General features: G+C 51.1%; 1 protein-coding gene across 3 annotated transcripts in view; it reads left to right on the top strand.

The window, feature by feature from the left end:
• ZDHHC7 (zinc finger DHHC-type palmitoyltransferase 7) overlaps positions 1-24,754 on the top strand; it is a 30,649-nt gene that overhangs the window by 690 nt on the left and 5,205 nt on the right. For 2 of the 3 annotated variants that reach the window (XR_010939286.1, XM_067720664.1), the window contains exons 2-3: positions 15,583-15,668; positions 18,526-18,847. Coding sequence is in view for 2 of the 3 variants with exons in the window: in XM_067720664.1 (XP_067576765.1) it covers positions 18,533-18,847 (315 nt within the window). In the remaining variant the exon portion in view is untranslated. Of the gene's footprint in view, positions 1-10,834; positions 10,924-15,582; positions 15,669-18,525; positions 18,848-24,754 lie in introns of those variants that run through there. The other variant, XM_067720665.1, reaches the window with a different exon arrangement.

The following is a 24,754-nucleotide window of genomic DNA, read 5'->3' as shown; positions in this document are numbered from 1 at the left end:
CTGCCAATGATCTTTGGGGGATTGCCTGCCAGGGCACCTGGGACAATCAGGTCAGCCTTCAGGGCAATGTTTGCATCTTTTCTTGCTGTCGCCAAGGCTCATCTCTCCTGAGGCGTCATTGCTGCTGAAACTAAGTCTCTTTTCGCTGTCGGATGGACACACTTTATTGGCTTATGGGTAACCAGTTTTTTTTTGGCGGGGGGGCGGTTAAGAACTGTTGACGTAGCTGCTTTGTAGCTTCTTTTACTGACCAGGTGGTGTAAAGGGCTGTCCAAGCAATGCTACAGTGTTTAACGTTTGCAGTCTGCTTAGTGCTTGTACTTAATGCACATAGGTTTATCTGTTTTACTACTGCTGTCTCAAATGGTCTAGAAATCTGGGCCAATGTATATTTCTTCTTAGACTCTTCACCTTAAAGATGATGAATTTAATCTGTTGATACTTTCACAAATTTTATTTGCTTAAAGTCACCTTTTTAAAAGTCAGATTTAATCTTTTTGATTCTGTCTTAACAAGGTTTACTTATCTGAAGTCGCCTTTTTAGAAAGTCACCTTGGGGACTTCTCTGGTCGCTCAGTGGTTAAGAATCCGCCTGCCAATGCAGGGGACACGGGTTCGAGCCCTGGTCTGGGAAGATCCCACATGCCACGGGGCAACTAAGCCAGTGGGCCACAACTACTGAGCCTGCGCTCCAGAGCCCGCAAGCCACACCTACTGAGCCTGCGAGCCACAGCTACTGAAGCCCACACGCCTAGAGCCCATGCTCCGCAACAAGAGAAGTCACTGCAGTAAGAAGTCCGCGCCCCACAACGAAGTGTAGCCCCCGCTCGCTGCAACTAGAGAAAGCCCGCACAGTAAATTTGCTTCTTAGGAAGTCAGAATACTTTTTTTTTTTTAATATTTATTTATTTTGGCTGTGCTGGGTCTTAGTTACGGCATGCGGGATCTTCGTTGCAGCATGCAAACTTAGTTGCGGCATGCGAACTCTTAGTTGCGGCATGTGGGATCTAGTTCCCTGACCAGGGATCAAACCCAAGCCCCTTGCATTGGGGGCGCAGAGCCTTAGCCATTGGACCACCAGGGAAGCCCCAGAGTACTTGATTAAAGAGAGAGGCTCTTGGGATATTTGAAAAACGGAATGGAACAGACGTCTTAAATTGCACCTCTTGAAGATTCTGGTAAATAGAAGCGTCGAGTGACTGACATTATTTGGGTTGTGTGCTTTCAGGAGTGAGGCTGGTAGGTGGGCTTTTCAGTTGTGAGGTGGAGGAGCCTGAGACTATTTGATAGTAATTTCCTAAATAATTCATAAATCAACAACTGGAACTCTTTCTCTCTTTTTTTTTTTTTTTTTTGCGGTACGCGGGCCTCTCACTGTTGTGGCCTCTCCCGTTGTGGAGCACAGGCTCCGGACGCACAGGCTCAGCGGCCATGGCTCACGGGCCCAGCCGCTCCGCGGCATGTGGGATCTTCCCAGACCGGGGCATGAACCCGTGTCCCCTGCATCGGCAGTCGGACTCTCAACCACTGCGCCACCAGGGAAGCCCAACAACTGGAACTCTTTATGCACACATCTCACGTCAAAGCAAAGTGGGTAGAGATGTATACAGAAGTTTTCTTTTGTTATTTTTCATTATTATTTTTTTTACCAATGATTCAGAGTCTGCCTCGATTACAAGGAGTGAATTGGGAATTTTCAGCCTTGCTAATCAATGCACTATGAAAGCAGAAATCCTCTTCTAGAAAGGACAAATATTAGCATGAATAGAATGACCATCTCAGCGACAGAGAGAAAGTACTGAAAGGAACTTTGTATAAGAGCAGCCTTGAGCCAGTCAAAAGTCTGGACACGCTTTTACATTCTTTCTGAAACTTACCTGCAAGGCTTGGACCCTTTGGTGACATAAATCACATAATCTTTGTTAATGTGAGGAAATGGAACGAGCAGTAAGTTCACATGTGAAGTTAATGCTTGGGATGAATTGAGAAGTAGTTTTCCTGATGATTCCAGAATTTCCCTGCTCCAATCCGTGCTGAGCAACTCTACAAGATAGTTTTCTTAAAGCAGCTTTTTGGGGGTATGTTTCTTTAAAGTAATGTTTTAATTACAGAGGTAATACATGCTTGTTTTGTTTAAAAAAAAAAAAAAAGTTCGAACACTGGAGCAGAGCATAAAGTATAGAATCTAAACACTCACTCTTGCTCCCTTTTGTCCCCAAAGCCAGTTTCCAGGGTCAGGTTAGCAACTTGTGTGTGACCCTTCAGCTGAAGCACCTGAGAAGAGTTTGGGCCACCTGCAGAGTTGGTCAGCTACAAAGTTGAGAGGGAACAGTCCACACAAGAGCACCGTCACTTCTGACACCAGTTGCAAGTCTGGGGGTTCCCCAAGCCCCCCTCAGGTTGGATTACTAGCTAGCAGGCCTCACGGAACTCACTGAAAGCTGTTGTGCTCAGAGTTATGGCTTATTAAAGTCAGCCAGGTGAAGCGGCTCTCAGGACAGGATCTGGGGCTGCACCGAACACGGAGCTTCCATTGTCCTCTCTCCAAGGGGCTGGAACGTGGTGCGTAACTGGTGTCGACACGAGACACTGTGCGCTGGGTATTGCCAACCAGGGATGCTCACCTGAGCCTTGGTGTTTGCAGTCTTTATTGGGCTTCTGTGACATGGGCATAAATGATTGATTGATTGACCGCCCACAAGGTTGATCTCAGTTTCCAGGTCAACTGATACTGCGTGACCCAGAGCCCCACCCTAAATCATGTTGGTCTTTCTGGTGTGGCCAGTCCCCACCCTAAATCAGATGGTCAGCCGATGATAAAGCCCAGACCTTCATTTGAGCGTGGTTAAATTCTTTATTACACAGCATCCTTCCTTCATTCATGGTACCTTCCTTAAAAATATACTTTTTAAAAAGAGATGCAGACTCACAGCTATAGAACAAACCAGTGGTTACCAGTGGGGAGAGGGAAGGGGAGGGGCAAGAAGGGGGTCGGGGATTAAGAGGTACAAACCATCGTTAATAAATACGCTCCAAGGATATATTGTAAAACTCAGGGGATACAGCCAGTTTTTAAATTTTTTTATTTATTTGCTTTGTTGCACCGGGTCTCAGTTGTGGCAGGCGGGCTCCTCAGTTGCAGCTCATTGGCTCTTTAGTTGCAGCATGTGGGCTCCTCAGTTGTGGCAGGCAGGCTCCTTAGTTGTGGCTCCAGGGATCCTTAGTTGCAGCATAAATGGAATATAACCTTTAAAAATTGTGAATGCCATACACCTGAAACTTCTATATTGTAAATCAACTATACCTCACTTAAAATTATGTATATATGTGTATCTATATTATATATATACACACACACTTTTTTTTGCTTTACCATTGACAGAGGACTCTCCCTTATAGATCATAGAGCAGAGGCTGCTGGGAGAGTTCTCTCAACTTTGACTCCATTACAGCTGAGATAGCTCTGAATGCCCATCAGTCTTTTTCTTCCCCTTGCCTCTGAGGAGGAGAAAACGCCTCCTTTCCAGTTTAACATGTGTCTGTACTTTGGTCTGCCTGTTCGGGGACGGCATTTAGTCACTTACTCTCACTTGCCTCTGATTTTTTTTCTCTTTCACTCACTTCTTTGCCTCTATCTACAGACGTATTCTTGTTTTGCTTACTAGTTCATTCTATTCTTGAAAAACCTCTAGTAGAATTTTAATAATTGTCTAATAAATCCAGACTCTTCATGGGGCCAAGATAATGCCTTATATTGGTACAGCACCTCACAGTTTTGAAAACACTTACCCTGCAGTGGTTTGTACATAGTGGGTGCGTGGTAAATAGGCAGAGAGCGAGAGTCTTCTAATTGGAGGAAACAGCGGGAGCAGAAGCACAGAGGTGTGAACAGGCCCAGCAGGGGAAGCAGGATGAACGCTGCGTGGAAGAGCCTGGAAGGGCAGGGGAGCCAGATTCAGTGGCGCCTTGAATGCCATGGTCCCAAGGTTTGGCGCCTCTGTTGGTTAGGGTTCTACAGAGGTACAGCCAGAAGTGAGGGTGCCTAAGCTTGGGTTGTGAGAAAAGTGGGAAGGGAAGGGTCAGGGCTGTAAGCAGGAAGCGTGGGCAGCATGTAGGAATGAGGGAAGAAGAGGCCTTGTGTCCAGAGGTTAAAAGGTGCTTAGTAGTGCTTCCCTGGTAGTGCAGTGGTTGAGAGTCTGCCTGCTAATGCAGGGGACACGGGTTCGAGCCCTGGTCTGGGAGGATCCCACATGCCGCAGAGCAACTGGGCCCGTGAGCCACAACTACTGAGCCTGCGCATCTGGAGCCTGTGCTCCGCAACAGGAGAGGCCACAACAGTGAGAGGCCCGCGCACCGCGATGAAGAGTGGCCCCCGCTTGCCGCAACTGGAGAAAGCGCTCGCACTGAAACGAAGACCCAACACAGCCAAAAATAAAAATAAATAAATTAAAAGAAGGCTCAACATTAAAAAAAAAAAAAAGGTGCTTAGTAAATACTGGCTGTGTGAGGAGTGTTATCAGTAAATGGAAGGAGAGGCCAGCTCTGTGTTAAGCTGGTGATTTGGGTCATTCTGGGACAGGGCGCAGTGCGTTTGCAGACCTAGTAATAAGCAGGGGCAGGCAGGATAGAGAAGCTTCCAGTTTCTCTTGAGACAGGCTCTTACAGTATTTCTGGTCGGGACGTTTTGAATTCTTAGCGGTCCGTATTTCCCAGATTCAGTGTCCACGTTACAGAACATGTTTTCTGAAACCAAGCGCTCAGGGAGATGGCGTGTTTTCATGGAAGAGCGTGGGCTTTGGAGTCGGAACAGCCCCGACTCCACACTTTGCTGGCCGTGAGCTTGGGCAGGGTACTGCAGCTCGAAGGCGCAATTTCCTCATCCCTTAGCGAGCACCTCGTTTTTAGGGTAGTGGCAGGGTTCACCGTCGTGATGTATACAGAGGTCCTGACCCATGGCAGATGTTCAGTAACTGGCCTGTCCTTTCACATTCCAGTATCTTACATTGTCGTTAACTTGCATCTGAGAGCTAGGTTCACTGTGAGCGGGTCAGATGGGCCTCGTGTTGCAGGTTTGGGCAAGTCTGATGTTACAAAAGTTCATTTCCTATTAAACAAAGAAACCCCATTTAGGAAGATAAGGAAAGAGGCGGGGATTCACCAGCTTGGTTCAGGCTCAGCTTTTCCCTGGGACGGGACTCTTGAAGGGTTTGGTGACTCTGGGGGTCTTTTTGTCTCTGGCTTTGGAATTCTTGAGGGTTTAGTTACCATGTTGGGATTAAAAATAGCTCCTCCATTTGACTTTCAGGCTGTGGCTCTGGTATGGGGATAAAGGTGGAAGCTTTGGCATTTGTGTACACGTGCCTTTGAGGCTGCCTCGTGCAGCCTGTGTGCTCCCAGTGACACACCCAGAAAAAGCCCTGCCAGCGTGGGTCTCTCTCCTTCCTCCCCTTCTCCCTCTCCCCCCTTAACCCGTTCACGTTTCTCCCCCTTCAGCTCCCCGGACCGTCTGACCCCATCCCATCCCACCCCACCCCAGGCCTCCCACTTTGACCCTCTTTCTTACTCCTTTCCGGTTCCTGTGGGGTTTGTTTTTGCTTTTCCTTCTCTCACTGAACAAGGGTTTGCGGAGTTTGGGGTGTGCTGGGGATATTACGAGAACATTCTGTTGCGGTGATGACAGAGGAACGAGACAGCCCGGGTGGGAGGGGAGGTAAGAGGTGCGGTCCACAGGCTCCGGGCCGGGTAGGGCTGTGTAGCCACAGGGTGGCCTTTGGGTTTTATTCTAACCACAGAGGCAGCAATTGGCTGGTTTTAATAGGTAAGGGAGTGGCAGGACCCGACTTACATCTGTAAAAACTGGGCCTGGGTGCTGATCGGGGAGTGCGTTATGGGCGCACAGAGGCAGTGAGTGTGGAAACGGAGCGCTGGTTTGTGCTGCCCGGGTGGGGCAGCCTTCATCTGGGTCGGTGTTGGAGGTCCAGCCCGCAGGACCTGCTGACGGGTTAGGTGTGGGGAGGTTGGGAAAAGAGTGGAATGAAGGGTGTGTCCTGGTTTTTGACCTTGGCACCATTTATAGAGACAGAAGGTAGGCTCAGGAGGTTTTGGTGGGTGGAGGGGTTTCTGCTTTGACCCTGCCGTGGAGTTGCTGAGTGACGGATTGGAGACACCCAGGCATCCTTTCTAACTACATGGGACTGAGATCCTGGGAGGTTATTCAGAGAGCACGTAGCTAAAGAGGACAACCCAGGACCCAGCCCAGGCACCGCCACAGTTCGACGTCTGTGGAGGAGAAGGACCTGGCAGGAGGCTGAAGAGTGGCTGCCGGGATGGGGAAAAGCCCAGTGTCGTCCCCTCCCCACCCCCGTGAGGTTGGCTTTCCTCTCCCAGAGCCTTGGCTCCTTGTGTGTTTCTCAGTTTGCCCTGTTTTGTTTCAGTTTCAAAGACCTTTCTGGAAAGGTTACATAAGTTTACTGTTCACAGTGTGGACAGTGTGCCAGCACATTATTGAGACCTGGCTTTTGTTCACTTAATATTTCATTGGTTTTTTTCCCTTAAAGGTTAATATTCTGTTCTTCAGATTCAGTAATTTGAGAAGAAGATACTGGTTCGTATGGCATACATTACTGGTCTGGTTTGAAAGCACAAACTAAATCTTTCATGACTGCAGATTGATGGAAAGAACATACAAGAACATAATTGCAGTGGCACTGAATGCACTGGAGCCAAGGCACTGGGGTAGGCTGTCTGAATGCTCCATTCTTTTTTTTTTTTTTTTTTTGCGGTACGCAGGCCTCTCACTGTTGTGGCCTCTCCCGTTGCGGAGCACAGGCTCCAGACGTGCAGGCTCAGCGGCCATGGCTCACGGGCCCAGCCGCTCTGCGGCATGTGGGATCTTCCCAGACCAGGGCACAAACCCGTGTCCCCTGCATCGGCAGGCGGACTCTCAACCACTGCGCCACCAGGGAAGCCCAAGAAACTTTTTTTTTTTTTAATTAAAAAAAAAATTTTTTTTTCTCCTCTGAGTTCTTAAAATTCCACCTTGCAGGCTTATTTTTTGGTCATACTTATGTATCTTACATCATACTAAGTTGAGAGAATATCAAGAAATTGAAAGAATGAAATTTAGACTAAATGATGGAAAATGTACCATTGAAGAGGATAAATCTCACACACACACACACACACACACACACACACACACACACACACACACACACACACACACACACACACACACACACACACACACACACACACACACACACACACACCTCTGCCGACCTGACTCCCTTGCACATCCTGCAGGCCTCAGGACCTCCAGTCCCTCGCAGTTTCCTGTCACCTGGCTTCGCAGGCTGCTCCCCTTCGTCCTGCCCTCCATGGCGAACCCCCAGCCCCCTGCAGGGCTTTGGGTCCAGGCTGCGCTTGTGCATGAAAGGCCTGGCTGTTGTGGCGTTTATTGGGAACCGCGGTTCCAGCGCTGTCTGGCCCACGGTGCTGAGTTTCAGCTCTCTCTTGCCACCTCCCCTACCCGCCTTCCTTTTTCCAGTCTCAGTCGCCGTCCTCAGCTTTTCTCCACTTCCAGCGCCCACAGCCCACCTCCTGCCGCTCAGAACGGCGTGTGGGGTGGGATCTGCTTTAGCTCCGCGTTGTCCATCTTCTCTGTACCCTCTCCCCCACCCTCCCCCGCCTAGGGAAGAAGGGTCCCTCTGCTCTGTCAGCCCCTGCGTCTGCAGACTGGGACCCTTATTCTTTAAAAACAGAAAAAATGAGCCTGTGTTGCTTTTGTAGTTGCAGGAAAAGCTCAAATAACCATAAAATGAGAAAGAAAAAAGCAACCATGCCAGGACCTCTTGGTTTATAGTTTCTTAATCTGATTGTTTAGTTGGCTTAACTAGGCATATCGTCCTCAGTCTGTCTCCGTTACATCTCTTTGGGGCTGTCCTAGGCTTTTTAAAAGTGTGGCCTGTTCAAACCGAGAAGCAGCGTGGTGGGACTTGTGTGGAGGTCCCAGACTAACTGGGGGTCCGGGGTGGCTCATCTGTAAAATAGGGAGACCAAGTCCTTCTTTAGGTTCATCATAGCTTTTCTTTTTTTTTTAATTTACTTATTTTCTTTTATTTATTTTTATTTTTGGCTACGTTGGGTCTTCATTGCTTTCATTGCGCACAGGCTTAGTCGCTCCGCAGCATGTGGGATCTTCCTGGAGCAGGGCTCGAACCCATGTTCCCTGCATTGGCAGGCGGATTCTTAACCACTGCACCACCAGGGAAGCCCCTATGATTTCTTTCCTTCTACTAACTTTGGGTTTTGTTTGTTCTTTCTTCTCTAGTTGCTTTAGGTGTAAGTTTAAGTTGTTTGAGATTTTTCTTGTTTCCTGAGGTAAAACTGTATTGCTATCACCTTCCCTCTTAGAACTGCTTTTGCTGTGTCCCACAGGTTCTGGATCATCTTGTTTTTGTTGTCATTTATCTCTAGGTATTTTTTGAATTCCTCTCTGATATCGTCAGTGATCCATTGGTTGTTTAGTAACATATTGTTTAGGCTTCGTGTATTTGTGTTTTTTTTTCCCCTGAATTGACCTTCCTTCCTCCCTCCCTCCCTCCCTTCCTTCCTTCCTCCCTCTCTCCCTCCCTTTCTTTCTTTCTTTTTCTTTCTTTCTTTCTCTTTTTTTTTCTCTCTTTCTCTCTCTCTTTCTTCCTTCCTTCTTTCCTCCCTTTCTTTCTTTCTTCCTTTCTTTCTTTTTATTGGGACTTCCCTGGTGGCGCAGCGGTTAAGAATCTGCCTGCCAATGCAGGGGACATAGGTTCAAGCCCTGGTCCGGGAAGATCCCACATGCCATGGAGCAGATAAGCCCGTGCACCACAACTACTGAGCCTGCACTCTAGAGCCCATGAGCCACAACTACTGGGCCCACGTGCCACAACTACTGAAGCCCACGCACCTAGAGCCCGTGCTCCACAACAAAGAGAAGCCACTGCAGTGAGAAGCCCGTGCACTGCAATGAAGAGTAGCCCCCGCTCGCCGCAACTAGAGAAAGTCCAAGTGCAGCAACGAAGACCCGACACAGCCAAAAATAAACAAATAAATATTTATTTATTTATTTTTAAATATTTGATTATTTATTAGATTGCATCAGATCCTTAGCTGTGGCATGCGGACTCTTAGTTGCAGCATGCATGTGGGATCTAGTTCCTGGACTAGGGATCGAACCTGGGTCTCCTGCTTTGGGAGCGCAGAGTCTTAACCACTGTGCCACCAGGGAGGTCCCCCGAATTGATTTCTAATCTCATAGCACTGTGGTCGGAAAGATGCTTGATATGATTTCAGTTTTCTTAAATTTACTGAGGCTTGATTTGTGGCCCAAGGTATGATCTGTCCTGGAGAATGTTTCATGTGCACTTGAGAAGAAAGTGTATTTTGCTTCTTTTGTATGGAATGTTCTATAAATATCAATTAAGTCCATCTGGTTTCATGGTCATTTAAGGCCTGTGTTTCCTTATTGATTTTCTATCTGAATTATCTGTCCATTGATGTAAGTGGGGTGTTAAATTTCCCCACTATTATTGTGTTACTGTCGATTTCTCCTTTTATGGCTGTTAGCATTTGCCTTATATATCGAGATGCTGCTATGTTGGGTGCATATATATTTACAATTGTTATATCTTCTTGGATTGATCCCTTGTTCATTATGTAGTGTCCTTCTTTGTCTCTTGTAAGTCTTTATTTTAAAGTCTGTTTTTGTCTGCTAAGAGTATTGCTACTCCAGCTTTCTTTTGATTTCCATTTGCATGGAATACGTTTTTCCATCGCCTCACTTGCAGTCTGCACATGTCTCTGAGTCTGAAGTGGGTCTTTTGTAGACAGCATATATACGGGTCTTGTTTTTGTATCCATTACGAATCCCATTAAATTTTAGGTAATTATATGTATGTTCTTATTGCCATTTTGTTAATTATCTTGGCACGAAAGCACCTCGCCTACCGTCTCATTGTGACTTCTCTTTTGTCTTTGAATGTAAAATATCTTTTTTGGTAGGTTTCAGTCTTTTTTGTCGATGATCGTTCAGCAGTTCGTTGTGATGTTGCTGTTTTCGTGAGAGGAGGTGAGCTCGATCCTTCTACTCCGCCATCTTTTCCAGAATTGAGGGGCTGCTGTTAGTTTGGACGCTTGCTGTCTGTTTCTTCAGCACCTGCTGGCTTTTATTCCCTTGATATGGGGTGTGCAGGTGCTGCCGCCCTTGTGCGCTACTGGGCGGGCGGGGGCAGCACTTGGCGACTGCTCGCAGGTCTCGTAGCGGTGGCCTGTGCCTGCCTCTGGAGCGCACGATGGCGGCAGCGACTCGCGCCCGCCCCCAGAGCTCCTGTAGGCAGTGTCCTGTTGCCTGGGAGCGCTCGTAAGGAAAGAAGCTCTTATGGTGGTCCCTCCCCTCTCCTCGTGAACCCCTCAGTACGGCGCCTTGGCTCTCTGACAGGCCCTGGCTTCTTCCGAGCACACCCTCAGTTGCCACAGTCCAGCCTCTTCAGCTGTCTGCATCCCGCCCCGGGCCTCTCCCTGGGTCTGACCTCCGAAGCCTGAGCTTCAGCACTGACGGATGAGCGTCTGAGGCTGGGGAGCGCAGGGTGGCGGCGCGGACCTTCCGTGCAGGCTGCTCTCTGTGCTGCCCTCCGCAGACGGGTTCCTGTGCTCTCCTGCTAGGCTCCGACGCTCGCCGCCTGTCCAGGCTGATCTCCTCCACAGCTCCCTGCCTGGGGCGCAGGCCCCGTCTACATTCCTTTCTTTTTCTTTTTCCTTTTGTTCTACCAGGTTAGCTGGAGGTTTTCTTGCCCTTCGGGAAGTCTGAGGTCTTGTGCCTGCGCTCAGGAGCTGTTCTGTGGGAGCCGTCCACGTGCAGATGTGCTTTCCACGTTCCTGTGGGAGGAGGTGAGCGCCTCGTCCTACTCCTCCGCCATCTTGGTCCCGTCCTCTTGTTTTATTTATTATTATTATTTTTACTAATAAAGATATTTATTGGAACAGTATAAAGGGTTTTATATAAAATGAAAACAAGGTATCATATCAATTAAATACTTGGACAAAGCAATCATTTGTTACACAAATTAAAATTCGTTGCAGAAGCCATGTTAATTCTATTTATTGGGAGCCAGTGAGGGTGAAGTCAGCTTACACAACAAATAGAATTCTGTCTTGTTGAGAGGTTCATCGTAGCTCTATTATTTTTTTTAATTAATTTATTTTTGGCTGCATTGGGTCTTCGTTGCTGCACACAGGCTTTCTCTAGTGGCAGAGAGCGGGGGCTGCTCTTTGTTGTGGTGCGCGGGCTTCTCACCGTCGTGGCTTCTCGTTGCGGAGCGCGGGTTCTAGAGTGCAGGCTCAGTAGTTGTGGCGCACGGGCGTAGTTGCTCCGCGGCACGTGGGATCTTCCCGGACCGGGGCTCGAACCCGTGTCTCCTGCACTGGCAGGCAGATTCCCAACCACTGCGCCACCAGGGAAGCCCCATTGTAGCTTTAAATGAGATAATACGTAAGAAGGGAAATTGAAAAATTGTTTTTTCCTTCCAGCTACGTATGTCCTTGACTTAACCACATTTAAACAAATTTGCTTCTTTCGTTTGCTCACCACCCAGTCTGCAAGCTTCTTGGCTCTTTACCGAAACTGCTGGGAGGAGGTCGCGGCCCCTTGGTGTGCTGTCTGCTCCAGCCAGCCTTTCTGCTCCCAGCCCCTGCTCGTCGCCTGCAGGCCCCGCTCCCCTGCTGGCCCTGCGTCTGTCAGCTCTGCTCTGGGGCATGGCAGCCGCCTCCCGGCTGCCCGTCTTCCTCCTTCCATCCCAATCTTAGTTTGTCACCAGTTATCTTTCTAAAACACTTGTCTGTTGACCGAAGTTCCAGTCTCCCTTTGCAGCAGAATGACGTACGGAATTTCAGGCTGCCTAGCTCGGCCTCCGGAGTGCTTTGTGCGGGGCCCTGGCCTCCCCTTCCCTGCCTTCCTGCCCTCCCTTGCGCTGAGCCCAGGGCCCTGCAGCCCGCGGGTTCCCCTTCCAGCCTCTGTGCCTCCCGCACTGTCCTCTCCTGTGCGATCTTGCCTGTCCTGGGGGCCCACTCCTGCTGTCGTCCTAACCGACACTTTTCTGGTTCCTCTGGACGGGATAAGCGATTGTCATCTCTCTCCGTCATCGCCCTCTGCCTGCCACTGGGGATAACACTGAGCACGTTGTTTACCAGGCTGGTCCCCGCCTCTCTCTCCCATGAGCCCTTGTGGGCTGAGGGCCTGTCCGAGGTCGAGCATCCTTGGGCCTCACGTGGAGTCTGCAGCTTAGAGGCCCCGCCCCCACGTTTGAATTCAGCACATCTCATGGCCTGTGTTTGCCTCACACGCTGCTTCTGTGCCTGAAGCAGAGATGTGCTTATTCCTGTTTCTTATAGGTCAGCAGTGGGCGTATGAACAGTAAAACAGTGATGAGTTTAAGCAGTGTTTAACGTACACATGAATACCAGGCTCTAGGGTAGACATTTCCTTTTTTGCAACAGTGAAAATCATTGGATCTTCATTCTTTTTTGTAGCAACTGATCACCAAAGTATATTGACGTCTTTTGTTTACTTGTCTTCAGTTTGTTTATGAGAAATGCATCTTCTGTTTATAGACACGGGGAAAAAAGTGAGGGGAAGAGTTTAAGACACTTGCCCGAAGATACTGTTAAAAGTAAACTGTGACAGGGTCTGGCTCGGAAGGCAGCGTCTGTAGGGCGAGACCGGGTTCAGCAGCGCTTAGAACCTGGCTGTTACCACACCCTCTTACACCTGCACGTGTACCTGTGCTGGTTATTCTTTCTCCTGTTCATTTTTTAACTGAGGCATAGTTAACGTACAGTGAAATGCACAATTTTAAGTGTATAATTTTATCAGCTCATTGAATTTGGTTTGACAGTGCGTGTGCCTGTGTCGCCTGCTGCCCTTTCCGTCAACTCAGAAAGTTACCTTGGACTCTCCGTCATTCCCTCTTGTGCTCCAACCCCATTCTGATTTCTTTCAAAATAAATTAGCTTCGCCTGGTTCAGAGTGCCGTGCAGATGGACTCCTACTGTACACACTGTGTTTTTCACTTGGCGTGGTTTTTTGAGATGCATCCACACGGTGGCCTGTATCCGTCCGCAGTCCCCCTTGTATGAATATACTGTGGTTTGTTGATTCATCTCCTGGCGAGGGGTGTTTGGGTTGTTCTGCTTTGGTGACTTAATGACTGCAGCAGCTGTGAACAGTTCTGTACACGTTTTGTGTTCATATTCACCTTGAGGTAAATACCTAGAAGTGGAATTGCCGAGGCACAGGGAGGGTGTTGGTTTAACTCTGAGAAAGTACCAGGCCGCTTTCCGACGTGGTTGCCATTTTGGTTATTTTTAAAAATTTATAAAAGTAACGGGGTTTGGTCTCATTGTAGAGATTCTGCTGTAGACCTGAGGACTGCGATGGGCAGTCCTGGGTTTTGCAAAGCCGGTTTTCTTTTAAAACAGTGCTAACATAAGCTCATTTGAAGACACTCAAAATGAATGTGAATGCAAAGTTGAAAGCATCACTAGGCATGATCAGGCGTTACTGGTTCAGCACGTTACCTGGCGTTTAAAGCTGTTGGCTACTGCATAGGTATTTGAATAGAGTTACCATGTATATATATATAAATGCCATATTTTACAAGTCACCTCCGTTAGTTTAAGCAGCTTGTGGTTCACGGCCACATTTGTTACTGAGAAGTTCAGAGGGGACTCAGAGCCACAGATAGGCTAGGGAACCTTTGGTGTGCAGGGTGGCGGTGACGGGTGCGGGGAGGCTGTCCACGTCCTTGTGGAGGGAGGACGGGTCCTGAGGAGACTTGTAGGGTCGGGTGGGCAGGGGAGCCTGACAGCAGAGCCGGGCCCGGCGGAGGGGCACTCCCGGTCAGGAAGCAGCGAGCAGCCTCCAGTTACTGGGAGGAGACCAGGGGAGCTTACCCTGCCCACCCCTCGACCCCCGAGTCCCCTCACCCTCTTCCATGCCAGCCCCCTGGTGTCCTAGTCAGGGGTCTTGGTTTCAGAAAACAGACACCAACTGAGGGTTTGCTGAGAGAAAAATGTTACGTTGGAAGGATATCAGATGCAAAGAGAGTGGACAGGCTGCGAGGCACACGGGGCCGCCGGCCTGGGTGGCAGTGGAGCTGTGCAGAGGAAGGACGTCTTGTTCGGGGTGCCTTTGCCAGACCTGTTGTTTGGAAGATGGACCTCCTGGATTGGTCCTCTGATTTCATTTCATTTTCTCTCCTAAGGTCTTTGTCTTTGTCTTGTTTTTGTTTGTTTTTTGCTGATTTACTGTAGCTGATTTACAATGTTGTGTTAGTTTTAGGTGTACAGCAGACTGATTCAGTTTTATATATATGTATATCTAATCTTTTCCAGATTCTTTCCCAGTATAGGTTATCATAAGGTACCGAATACAGTTCCCTGTGCTATACAGGAGGTCCTTGTTGGTTAATCTATTTTCTGTATAGTGTGTATATGTTAATCCCAAACTCCAAGTTTATCCTTCCCCCCTTCCCCTTTGTTGTTTAGTTCTCCTTTCTGGGAAATTTCCCCATTCTCTCTTCCAGTCCTGTTTGTAAGATTAAAAACTTCTACCGTCATATTTTTGTTTTTCAGTAGCTAGGCAGTTCTCAGAACGCTCCCCTTTGTCTCACAAATGCAGCCTCTTATTCCTCGTAAGTCTTCTTCTCTGTGCATCATGCCTGCTCTAAATCCCGGTTTCTCTCTTTTCTCTCTGGGGCTCTTCCATGAGACCTGTCTGAGCTTTTCTCCAGAACATCTGTTGGCTCTTGGTTCACATTTAAGGATGAGATGTACCAGGAGCGTGTGCTTGGAGCGTCTGCGTCCATGGTCCTTTGTCCTCTGTGGCCCTGGTCTTTGGGAAACCTGGCAGCAATCTGACCTCTTTGGGAGGGGGACACGCCGCCTCTTGGTGTCTTCCAGCCTCTTTTCTTGGGCCAGATGAGTGCTTCTAGGGAGGCTACGTCTGCTTGCCCACCCAGTGGGAGACGCTGCCAGGCTGGGACGCCCCTCACTCATTCCACCCGCTCCTTCGTGCACCGTGCCCCCTCCCCCGGGGCACCCTCCCCCAGCGGGGCCTGGTGCACCTCTCACCTCTTTCTCTCTCGTCTTTTCTGTAATTCCTCTGCTGTGGCTGGTGAACGGTGAACACTTGCTGCCTGTTGAAATGCAGGTTGACCAGATTTGGTCTGGATTATCCCTGGGGCTCTTTCTCAGGGATTTTGGCTTAGAGATTTGTATTTAAGACCAGGGCTAAAGTAACAAGAGTGTAAAATGGACAGGTTTAGAATAAATTACTTAATTTTCAGGATTGTCAAGCAGTTTACTAGTAACGAAAACCTAGAGGAGTCATGATTTCATAGTTAAAGATGGTTCTGAGCAACGGAACTTCAGGTGTGAAGCGTCACATCGGTTACATGTGCTCCCAAAGTTGATCATATGCACTGAGAAATAGTATATGCGCCTTGGTCATAAAATAAGTAACTTTTCTAATCAGATTTTATTATCTTTCAGATCCTACCACATAGGACAGTATGCACCTTAAGATCCTGAAGAAAAGACACAAAACGTTCAAGTAATGTCTAAAAATAATTTGTGAGGTAAGTGATTGCTTATTTAGGTCTCTAATCACTGTTTCCTCTCTAACGGCTGACACTAACTTGCACACCTTTGAAAAGGCAAATACGGGCAGTTCAGATGGTTAATGGTGACAAGTAGATCTTTTTCTTCACGTATTGTCTTTGGGTTTGCTTACCACCTACGCTAAAAGGGGAGTGTGTCCCTGGAGGAAGATTCCATGAAGAGAATTGATCAGTTACTAGCAGGTATTACAAGATGAGGGGAGTTCTCAAATGTAAACCACTGGAAGGGTTTTGCTCGAGTGGTTGTCCCTTCAATAATGGGGGTCTGCAATGTTGCTCTTAGCGTTCTGGGAAACGGGGCTTGATTTAACACGACGATAAACAGCTCAGGTTCGGAGTGTAGACAGTATCCCATTAAACTGGACATTAAAGTAGAAAAACCGTCGGTCAGTGCACAGTGCTTTCAGGTCTTTTTCAGACGTGATCACGCAGAGTATTCAGTCACCAGTGACGGGTATCAGCACAGAGTGAGGCTGTGCCCTTGCCCTGGCTTCGCATCGCCAGTTGCCGTGCCATTTGCTCTTGTGTTCCCAGCATTTTTAGATTAGTTGAGTGTAAAGGAATTGTTTCTTCATTTCCTCCCCTCCCTTCCTGTTGCATTAATGAAGTGTAAGTGCTGTGACTCAGCGGAAGGCGCCTGCTCTTGATGACAGATAACCGGATGTGTTCAGCCTAACCTCGCCGTGTTCACCGATTGCTTTCTTGCAAATGAAGTGACTTTTGGGCATCAGATTGTTCTCCCTTTGCCTTCTAGTGGATTTTACAAATTCAGCTCTGAAGCACACAGGCGTGATGCCTCAGTATCCTAAAGTGCTTCTGGGAATGTCCCTTCCCGCCCACTGGGGTTGGTATGTGTGCAGTCACCCTTCCTCACAAATACAGCTGCCATCTGCCCCTCTGGGGGAGGCCTGCGGCTGCTGTCACCAATGCCTCAGCCGGGAAGGTTAATCGGGACTGGGTCAGGCGTCCAGAAGACTCAGGTTCTGATTTCTAGGCAGAACTCGGGCTGCACGAGTGTGCTCTGACAAAAAGCTGGCCTGTCTCTGGACACGTGGCCCCTGCGACTGCTCACTGCCCAGCAGGCGGGCACCCATTGTTCCTAGAAAGCGTCTTACCTGAGGAGTAGCCATAGAGCAGAGGGATTCTGGTCAGGGGAGTTTTTCAGCTAAGGCTTTGATGAACATTCATGATTCACTAAAAAAACTTCCCGTGGCCATCACTAGGCCTCTCTCTGGATCTGAGACGGGGACCAATTCACGTTGTTGCGTCTGCCTGGAAACAGATGCGCGCTTGCCGTGAGCCCAGGGGCGTGCGGGCACCCGACGGGGAGCCCGGAGAGAAGAGCCAGGCCTTTCCCACGAGGGCTGACAGCCAGCCCAGGGCTGAGACACGGACGCCCTCTCAGGGTAGGGAGTGCTGAGCGCACTGCCCGTGGAGCTGCCGAGCCGGTCCTCCTCCCAGAGAGTCTCAGCCCCCTGGCGGCATCAGGCTTTACAGTGGTGTAGACAGGACCGCGCTCCAGCACCCTCTCCAGATAGCCGTGTCTGCTGTTCAGAGTCCCTTTGCAGAGTGCTCTTCAGAGGCACGAGGACTGCCTCTGCAGGATGACTTGCTTGGCAGAGAGAGGCCTCAGGCGCTGCAGGGCGGGTGGCCTCTGCGGCAGAGGCCTTAGCAGGAAGGCAGCCGTCGGGTCCAGTGTGTGCTGGCTGAAGAACGGCTGGTTCGGGGCTGCCCAAATTCTTATCTTCAGTTTTTTCACTTCAGTAATTTTAAAGCTCTTGTTGTCTGATCTAAGAGCAGGCTGCGGGGAACAGTTTCCTTGCTGTCTTGTACTAGTCAGTATCTTTGTATCGAGAGGGAAACCTGCAAAATATTTGCAGAAGGAACTCTCACCAGCAGATTCACTCATTCAGTAATGTTTTCATCGTTCCCGTGCTCCAGTTACAGTTAAGGAAGGAAGTAATGCCAGGATTCCGAGCGGATGCTGTGCGTCAGCTGTAGCAGACCCGGCCCCAAGAGCATTCTCATCCCTCCTCCCCCGCCACGCTGGGGAGGCCACAGTCGCTTGCTCTGTGCTTGTTTGAAAGAAGCCGAGCCTGAGTGGAGAAAGCCCTCGGGTCGTTTGATAAAGTGCTATCAGTGTTTTTCTATCCCCTGCACGAACAACAGGGCCACATGAACTGAGTCTGTTTCCCTTTCTTTATTTATCATGAGTATTTCTACTCATATCAGACACTGATGACAGGAGGTTATAGGTTTAAAGCAGCAGCAAAACGTTTGCTAGGAAAAGTGTAAGTTTTCCTTTAGTTTCTGACCCTGTGTGTTCTCGGGTATTAGGAAATATGGGAGAGTTGTCGAAAGAGCAGATAAGTGAAGGAAACTGTTAAAAGACTGAAAGAGGAAGGGCGTTCTAGAAACAGCACGGAGTTAAAGAAGACTGCCTCAAAAACATGGTCGTACGTTGTCACAGTTCAAACGAGGGAGAAGTGAGAGTGAAGAACTCAGTGAAACAGGGAAGAGTCAGGCGAGAACTGGGCTCTGTGGTCGTGGGCCGGGGTGGAAACGAGCAGTGAAAGAGCCCCTTGTCTGTCAGCCTCTCATCAGCTGCTGGCATGTGTGCGCTGCGGGCCCTCGGGCCTTGGCACCGTGGATGGGGCCGTGGTACCCCAGGCCTCGTCTTGCCCAGGCTTGGAGCCTGGGTGCCAAGGGTGTCTAGCTCCTGCCCCGCGTCGTCCTTGTGCAGTGTGGCTGGGGCCAGCCGCAGGTGACCGTGTGTCCCCGGGAGCCTCACCAGTTGTGTCCCATGCCCCTCCAGGGAAACCATGCCGTCATCAGGACACCGGCTCCGGGATGTCGAACACCATCCTCTCCTGACCGAAAATGACAACTACGACTCTTCCTCCTCCTCTTCATCCGAGGCCGACGTGGCAGACAGGGTCTGGTTCATCCGCGACGGCTGTGGCATGATCTGTGCTGTCGTGACGTGGCTACTGGTCGTGTACGCGGACTTCGTGGTGACGTTTGTCATGCTGCTGCCTTCCAAAGACTTCTGGTACTCCGTGGTCAATGGAGTCGTTTTTAACTGCCTGGCGGTGCTTGCCCTGTCCTCTCACTTGAGGACCATGCTCACCGACCCCGTGAGTACCTGCCCTCTCGCTGGGGTTTTCGGCCGGGTCTGGGCTGGGGAGGCACCAGCGGCACCGGGCGGAGGGCCTCATGCTCCCGCAGCCTCGGGGTTCACGAGTTCCTGGATACAGGCTGGTGGCGTTGTTTGTGGCTTCGCTGGAGAGAACCCAGCGCCCAGAGAGAGGTGATGTCATGGTATATTCATGGAAAACATTACACTGAGCTGTTTATTCAGATGAAGAAAGTGTACTGAATAATGCCTGAAATCCTATTTTATTTTTTAATGTTTATTTATTTACTTGGCTGTGCTGGGTCTTAGTCGCTGCGCGTGGGATCTTTATTGCTGCTTGCGGGATCTTCGTTGCGGCCTGCGGGATCTTTTTAGTTGCGACATGCGGGATCTTTAGTTGTGGCATATGGGATCTAGCTCCTGGACCAGGGGTCAAACCCACGCCCCCCGCACTGGGAGCACGGAGCCTTAGCCACTGGACCGCCAGGGAAGTCCCCCCTTCTAGTTTAAATACTTTGTTTCTCTGAAGTATGGACTGAAAGCTGAGCGATGTGGCATCTAGGTTTCACCACTTTACGAATCACACGCAACTAATTTAACTTCTTTGGGCTGCAGGTTAGCTATTATCTTTAAGTTCGCTGTAGGAAGAGCTGGTAGTGTCAGCCATCTTCCTGCATGTTGAAAACGGGGCTGGGTCCATCGTTTGTAGGCGTTTCGGCAAGGAGGCCACCACGTCGGTGCCCAGGTGCCAGGCTGCGGTGTGCCCGGTGGGGCCGGGGGAGGGAGGGCTACCCGGCTGGGCCCCTCTCATCACAGTGCTTGTGTCTTCTGACCAGTGTAGGCGTCCTTCCCCCCGTGGTCCCGCTCCTGCTACAGCCCCTCTCCCGCGGGAAGAGGCCTCACAGCTCTTCAGGAAGCCCCGAGAGCCGGGGGTCGGGTAGCAGGTGTGTGTAGGGCGCTGCCTCTGCTCCCGCCGGGCGTGTTCGCTTCACTTGTTTCGCTGCCAAGAAGCTGGATGGAAGCGCTGAGGGCTGGAGTGTGAGGTGGGGGAGGGTGTGAGTCCTGGATGCAAGCATTTTTTAATTGAAATTTAATTCACATTCCGCAAAATTCACCCTTTTGTTCGATAATTTTCATGTATTCACATCACCGCAGTCATTTTAGACATTTTCATCACCCGAAAAAGAAACCCTGCAGCCCTTAGCTGTCACCGCCCCGCCCCCCCCAGGTCCCCCAGCGCCAGGCAACTGCTGATGTACTTTCTGTCTCTGGACTGGCCTGTTCTGGACAGATCACATAGATGGAATCACACAGGGACACATGGCCTTGACGTCTGGCTTCCTTCGCGGCGCGAGGTTCCTAGGGCTCACCCACACCGCGCACTGTCAGGGCTTCGTTCCTCTTCACGGCTGAAGACTGTTCCACTGTGGGGTTGGGCCACGTTTTGTTTACAGCCATCGTCAGTTGGTGGCCATCGGGGTCCTTCCCACTTTCTGGCTGTTATGGACAGTTCTGCCGTGAACCCTTGTGGACCAGGTTTGTGTGGACCCATGTTTCGTTTCTCTTGGGTAGAGACCCAGGAGTGGAAGTACCGTGTCATATGTTCACGCTACGCTGAACTGCTGAGGGTGGTTTTTCGTGGCGGCTGCAGCGCGTTAGAGTCCCCCCAGCAGTGTACGGGTTCCTGCTTCTCCACCTCCTCAGGTGATGTTCATGTGTTTGATGAGAGCCATCCTGACGGCTGTGAGGTGGTACCCCATTGTGTTTTGATTTGCATTTCCCTGATGACTAACGATGCTGGGCTTCTCGGCCGTTTGTAGGTCTTTGGAGGACGGTCCGTTCACGTCCTCCGTCTTGACATCTGGCTGTCACTGCTTCCGCCATGCCACACGTCAGGACTCCAGTGGCAAGTTACAGAAACCACCGGGAGTCGGTGTGAATAGAACCAAGGGCACCCCGCGGGGTGTCAGGAGCCCAGGGCAGGGGTGCGTCTGGCCGCGGGCAGGCATTGGGACTGGGGTGGGGAAGCTCTCGGGAAGGAGGCAGGGGAGAGGCCGACTGAGCCCCCAGGCACCCCTGTCCTTCCTGGCATCTGGCCCTCTGCCGCCTAGTGAAGACGGTGGCCCCTCACACCAGAGGGAATTGGGAGCGCTGGGTTCCAGACGCACCGTGTGGGGGAGACTGCGTGGCCGGCGGGGTCGGGTGTCTGCTCCGTCCTCTCCTCGGGGCGGCTGCTTTCTCCTCTCTGAGGATCACCTTCAACATGGGGTCCAGTCTGGGCTGAACGAGAGCCGTCACGCAACCCGGGTGAGGCCAGTTCTCTGCCGGACGTCCTTTTACTAAGCCATTAGGAACAGTCAGTCTTTGCTAGGTTTGGCTCTGGCCTGGGTTGTTTCTTGAGAAGTTATTGGTACTTTGAGGGGGGAGCAGAAAGGAAGTTGGGGTCTCTGACATGTGATGGACCAGGGAGCTGATCGATCCCAAGGCAGCAAGCTCACCTCTGGAGGCGAGTCTCAGTGTCAGAAGCATGAGACTGTGCAAGGCCACCCGCTGCCCCGCGCCCAGAGCCTGCTCTCCTCTGTCCCCAGCCTTGTTCTACAAGCATCAGCCTTAGCAGCAGATGTGTGCCGAGGGCCCACTAAGGCGCCTTTGTTCCGGGCGCCCTGGGACGCCTTTGGGCGTTCATTAACCCACCAGCACCTTGCGGAGGTGGGCGTACATCACATTAGAAGGTGAGACCCACAGCTGGCAAGAGGCAAAGCTGGGGTTTGAACAGTTATCCGTTGCCAAAGCCCTTGCTTTTTCGTTAACTTCTTACAGACATTTCATTATACACAGAAGTGGAGAGAAGAGGGTCATGAACCTTGCTTATCACCTCGTGGTCAATCTCGTGTCAGCGATATCCTCGCCTACTCCCTTTCCCTCCCCAGAATATTTGGAAGTACATCTCAGACATTATAAAACTTTATTTGTAAATAACTGTGTGTATCTTTAAAAAGGGCTCTTCTTTTTTTTTTTTTAATATAAATTTATTTTTTATTCTTGGCTGCGTTGCGTCTTCGTTGCTGCGCGCGAGCTTTCTCTAGTTGCGGCGAGCGGGGGCTACTCTTCGTTGCAGTGCACGGGCTTCTCATGGCGGTGGCTTCTCTTGTTGCAGAGCATGGGCTCTAGGTGCGCGGGCTTCAGTAGTTGTGGCACGTGGGCTCAGTAGCTGTGGCATGCGGGCTTTAGTAGCTGTGGCGCGCGGGCTCAGTTGCTCCGCAGCATGTGGGATCTTCCCGTCCAGGGCTCAACCCCTGCATCGGCAGGCGGATTCTTAACCACTGAGCCACCAGGGAAGTCCCAGAAGGGCTCTTCTTTATAAAAGCATGGCTACAACGTCAGTGGCTCATGTGGAGCGGTTGAAGAATTCCTTACTGTGTCCAGTGAGAGTCCACATCTCCTCAGTCGTCTCAGTCCTTTTATATTCTTTTGTTTGAATCAGGATCCAAATAAGATCTATCCTTTGTGACTGGTTGACGTGTCTCATTTTTCTCCTTCCGCTCTGGGGTTTTCAGCTTATATCCCTGTACGTGGTTTAACGTGCTCCTCGTCCCCTGTGCTGCCCATGGATTAGCAGGTAGACCTAGGGGAAGCGCCACACTCCCGTGCCCCTAGGTCAGGTCCTGGGGATCCAGGATGCGTGACAGGGAGGGAATCAGGGCGTCAAGATGGAAAGATATGGGGGGGAAATGTGCTTTGCAAATCATAACTTCCCTGGATATATGTATGCCGTGGTTGGGAGCACTCTTCCTAAGAGTGGGCACCTGGTTTCCTTCTCCAGGGCGGATCAGAGGTGGGTGGGTGCAGGTGTGAGACGTCGGGCGCCAGCAGCAGCAGCGAATGGAAAAGCTGTCAAGAGGACGCTGTGCCACAGGGGAGCCGTCTGGGCCGTGCTGGGGTAGGAGGCGTGGCTATGGCAGGGAGCACAGTCCTGGCGAGACACAGATGAAACACGCAAGATGCGTCTTAGAAAAAACATGCCCTGAAAATGGTTCGAAGGCGAACGCAAGCTTGAGGAACGTGCCTCACCTGTTCGGAAGGTTTCTTTGATGGAGCGAAGAGGGGCCCACTGGTGCCGAGGAAGCGGGCGCTCCTCTGGTGTGACCTGGTGAGACCCGGTGCTGAGCGGACCCGGGCCCGCCCTTCTGCTCTGCGTCTGGCCTGCGAGAGCACATCGGACTACGGAATCGAAGTGTAGATCACCAGCCGCGGGGACCTGGGTGAGTCATCGAGAGGCACTGTGGGAGACGGGCTGCCTGCCTGCCCAGGGCTCTGAGCCGCAAGAAGGACCAGAAGATGCCTTCATCTCCACGTGGGCTGGTGGTTACGTGTTATCTGACGTGTCGCCCCCTCGAGATGCACACCTGTCCTCCGTGAGCATCGCAGGAGCGCTCTCCAACCAGCGGGCAGCGTGGGGTGCCGTGCTCCGCAGAAGTGTCAGGTCACGTGTTTTACTGTGAAAGCAGCGTGTGTGTGGCTAAACCTGCTCCATTCCATCGTCTTATGAAACGTGTGACCCGAGCTGTCACCAGGAGCGGCTGTACAAGGTGGGAGCTCCTGAAGTCAGAACAGTGTCACGGGGCCGGCGGTAGGCGTGGGGCGGGCTGGGGTCCTGGCTTGGTTGAGGGACCAGAAAGACTCCAGAGGGTGTTGGGAAAATTGAGTAAAATGCTGGACCGGACCTTCTGATGTGAATTCTCAAAAATGAACCTTTAAACCCTGAACTTTTTTTACACTGTAGATTAAGGAGACAGGTGGCATGTTAAGGCCAGGATCTTGACCACAGCAGCTTCCCTGTGTTAGGATGGGGGACTGACCGGTGCCCATCTGGAGGGCAGTCAGCTGCAGGGTAGGGTCGGGCAGTGAACCTTCCCATTTTGCCTGCAGCCCTTCCTGTACTGCCCCCTGAACCCGGGGCACGTTGTGGGACCTCACTCTTGCTGGTGACAGGGCCGCCTCTCCGGCTCCCCGGGGGCCTTGGAGCCAGTGGTCCTGGGTCTCCACACGTGCCTGCTGGGTTTTGCAGATGTGGGTGTCGGCCCTGGCCCTGCAGAGGTTGGCTCGGGCAGCCAGACAGTGGGCTTTCAAGAGCTCCAGCGCAGCTCCTGCTGCCAGTGGTGTGCCTGCCGTCTCCCCGTGCCCTCCTGTCACTGCGCCCCCGTCTCCCCGTGCTCTCCTGTCACTGCACCCCCGTCTCCCCGTGCCTTCCTTGTCACTGCACCCCCGTCTCCCCGTGCTCTCCTGTCACTGCGCCCCCGTCTCCCCGTGCTCTCCTGTCACTGCGCCCCTGCTCTACTCCTCCCTCCCAGTGGGGCTCCTTCTCCAGAAACGTGCATTTCTGTGTGAAGGACAGGCTCCATGGGGCACAGAAACGGGGTCCTGGCCTTGTCCACAGGCCATGGTGCCCAGAATGATCTTCCAAACGTGATTTCCACTGCCTGTCTCCACTGCCCAGAGAACAATTCCTCCCCCTCTGCAGCCTACTCGGGCCCGCTGCCCTCCCGTGTGCGGGGCTGTCCGGCTCTTGCTCCCATTTCCAGATTCTTGGTCCCTCTCAAGCTCCCCTAGCGCTCAGGGCTCCTGCAGACACACTTACAGCCCCGCTGTTCCTGCCCCTGGGCCCGGACGCCTGGGGGAGGGGGGTGCTTGGGGCTCGTGTGTGACGGCTCCTGATTAGGTTGGCAACTTCAAACACACAAGATAAAGTCCTTTTTGAGATTGCTTTGTTCAGCACTCCCTGCTGCCGCTGATAGGAAACCTGTGTGTCAGGAAGTGTGCGCACCCTGGGGACGCCAGCTGCCCTGGGGCTGGAGTGGCTTCCAAACACACCTCACCTCTGGCACGTCCTGCATGAAGTTTGAAAAAC

The sequence above is a fragment of the Pseudorca crassidens genome, chromosome 20 (assembly GCF_039906515.1).
Source record: "Pseudorca crassidens isolate mPseCra1 chromosome 20, mPseCra1.hap1, whole genome shotgun sequence".
Lineage (NCBI taxonomy): Eukaryota > Metazoa > Chordata > Mammalia > Artiodactyla > Delphinidae > Pseudorca > Pseudorca crassidens.
Note: the sequence above shows the minus strand (reverse complement) of the source record. Positions and strands in the feature narration are given on the sequence as shown.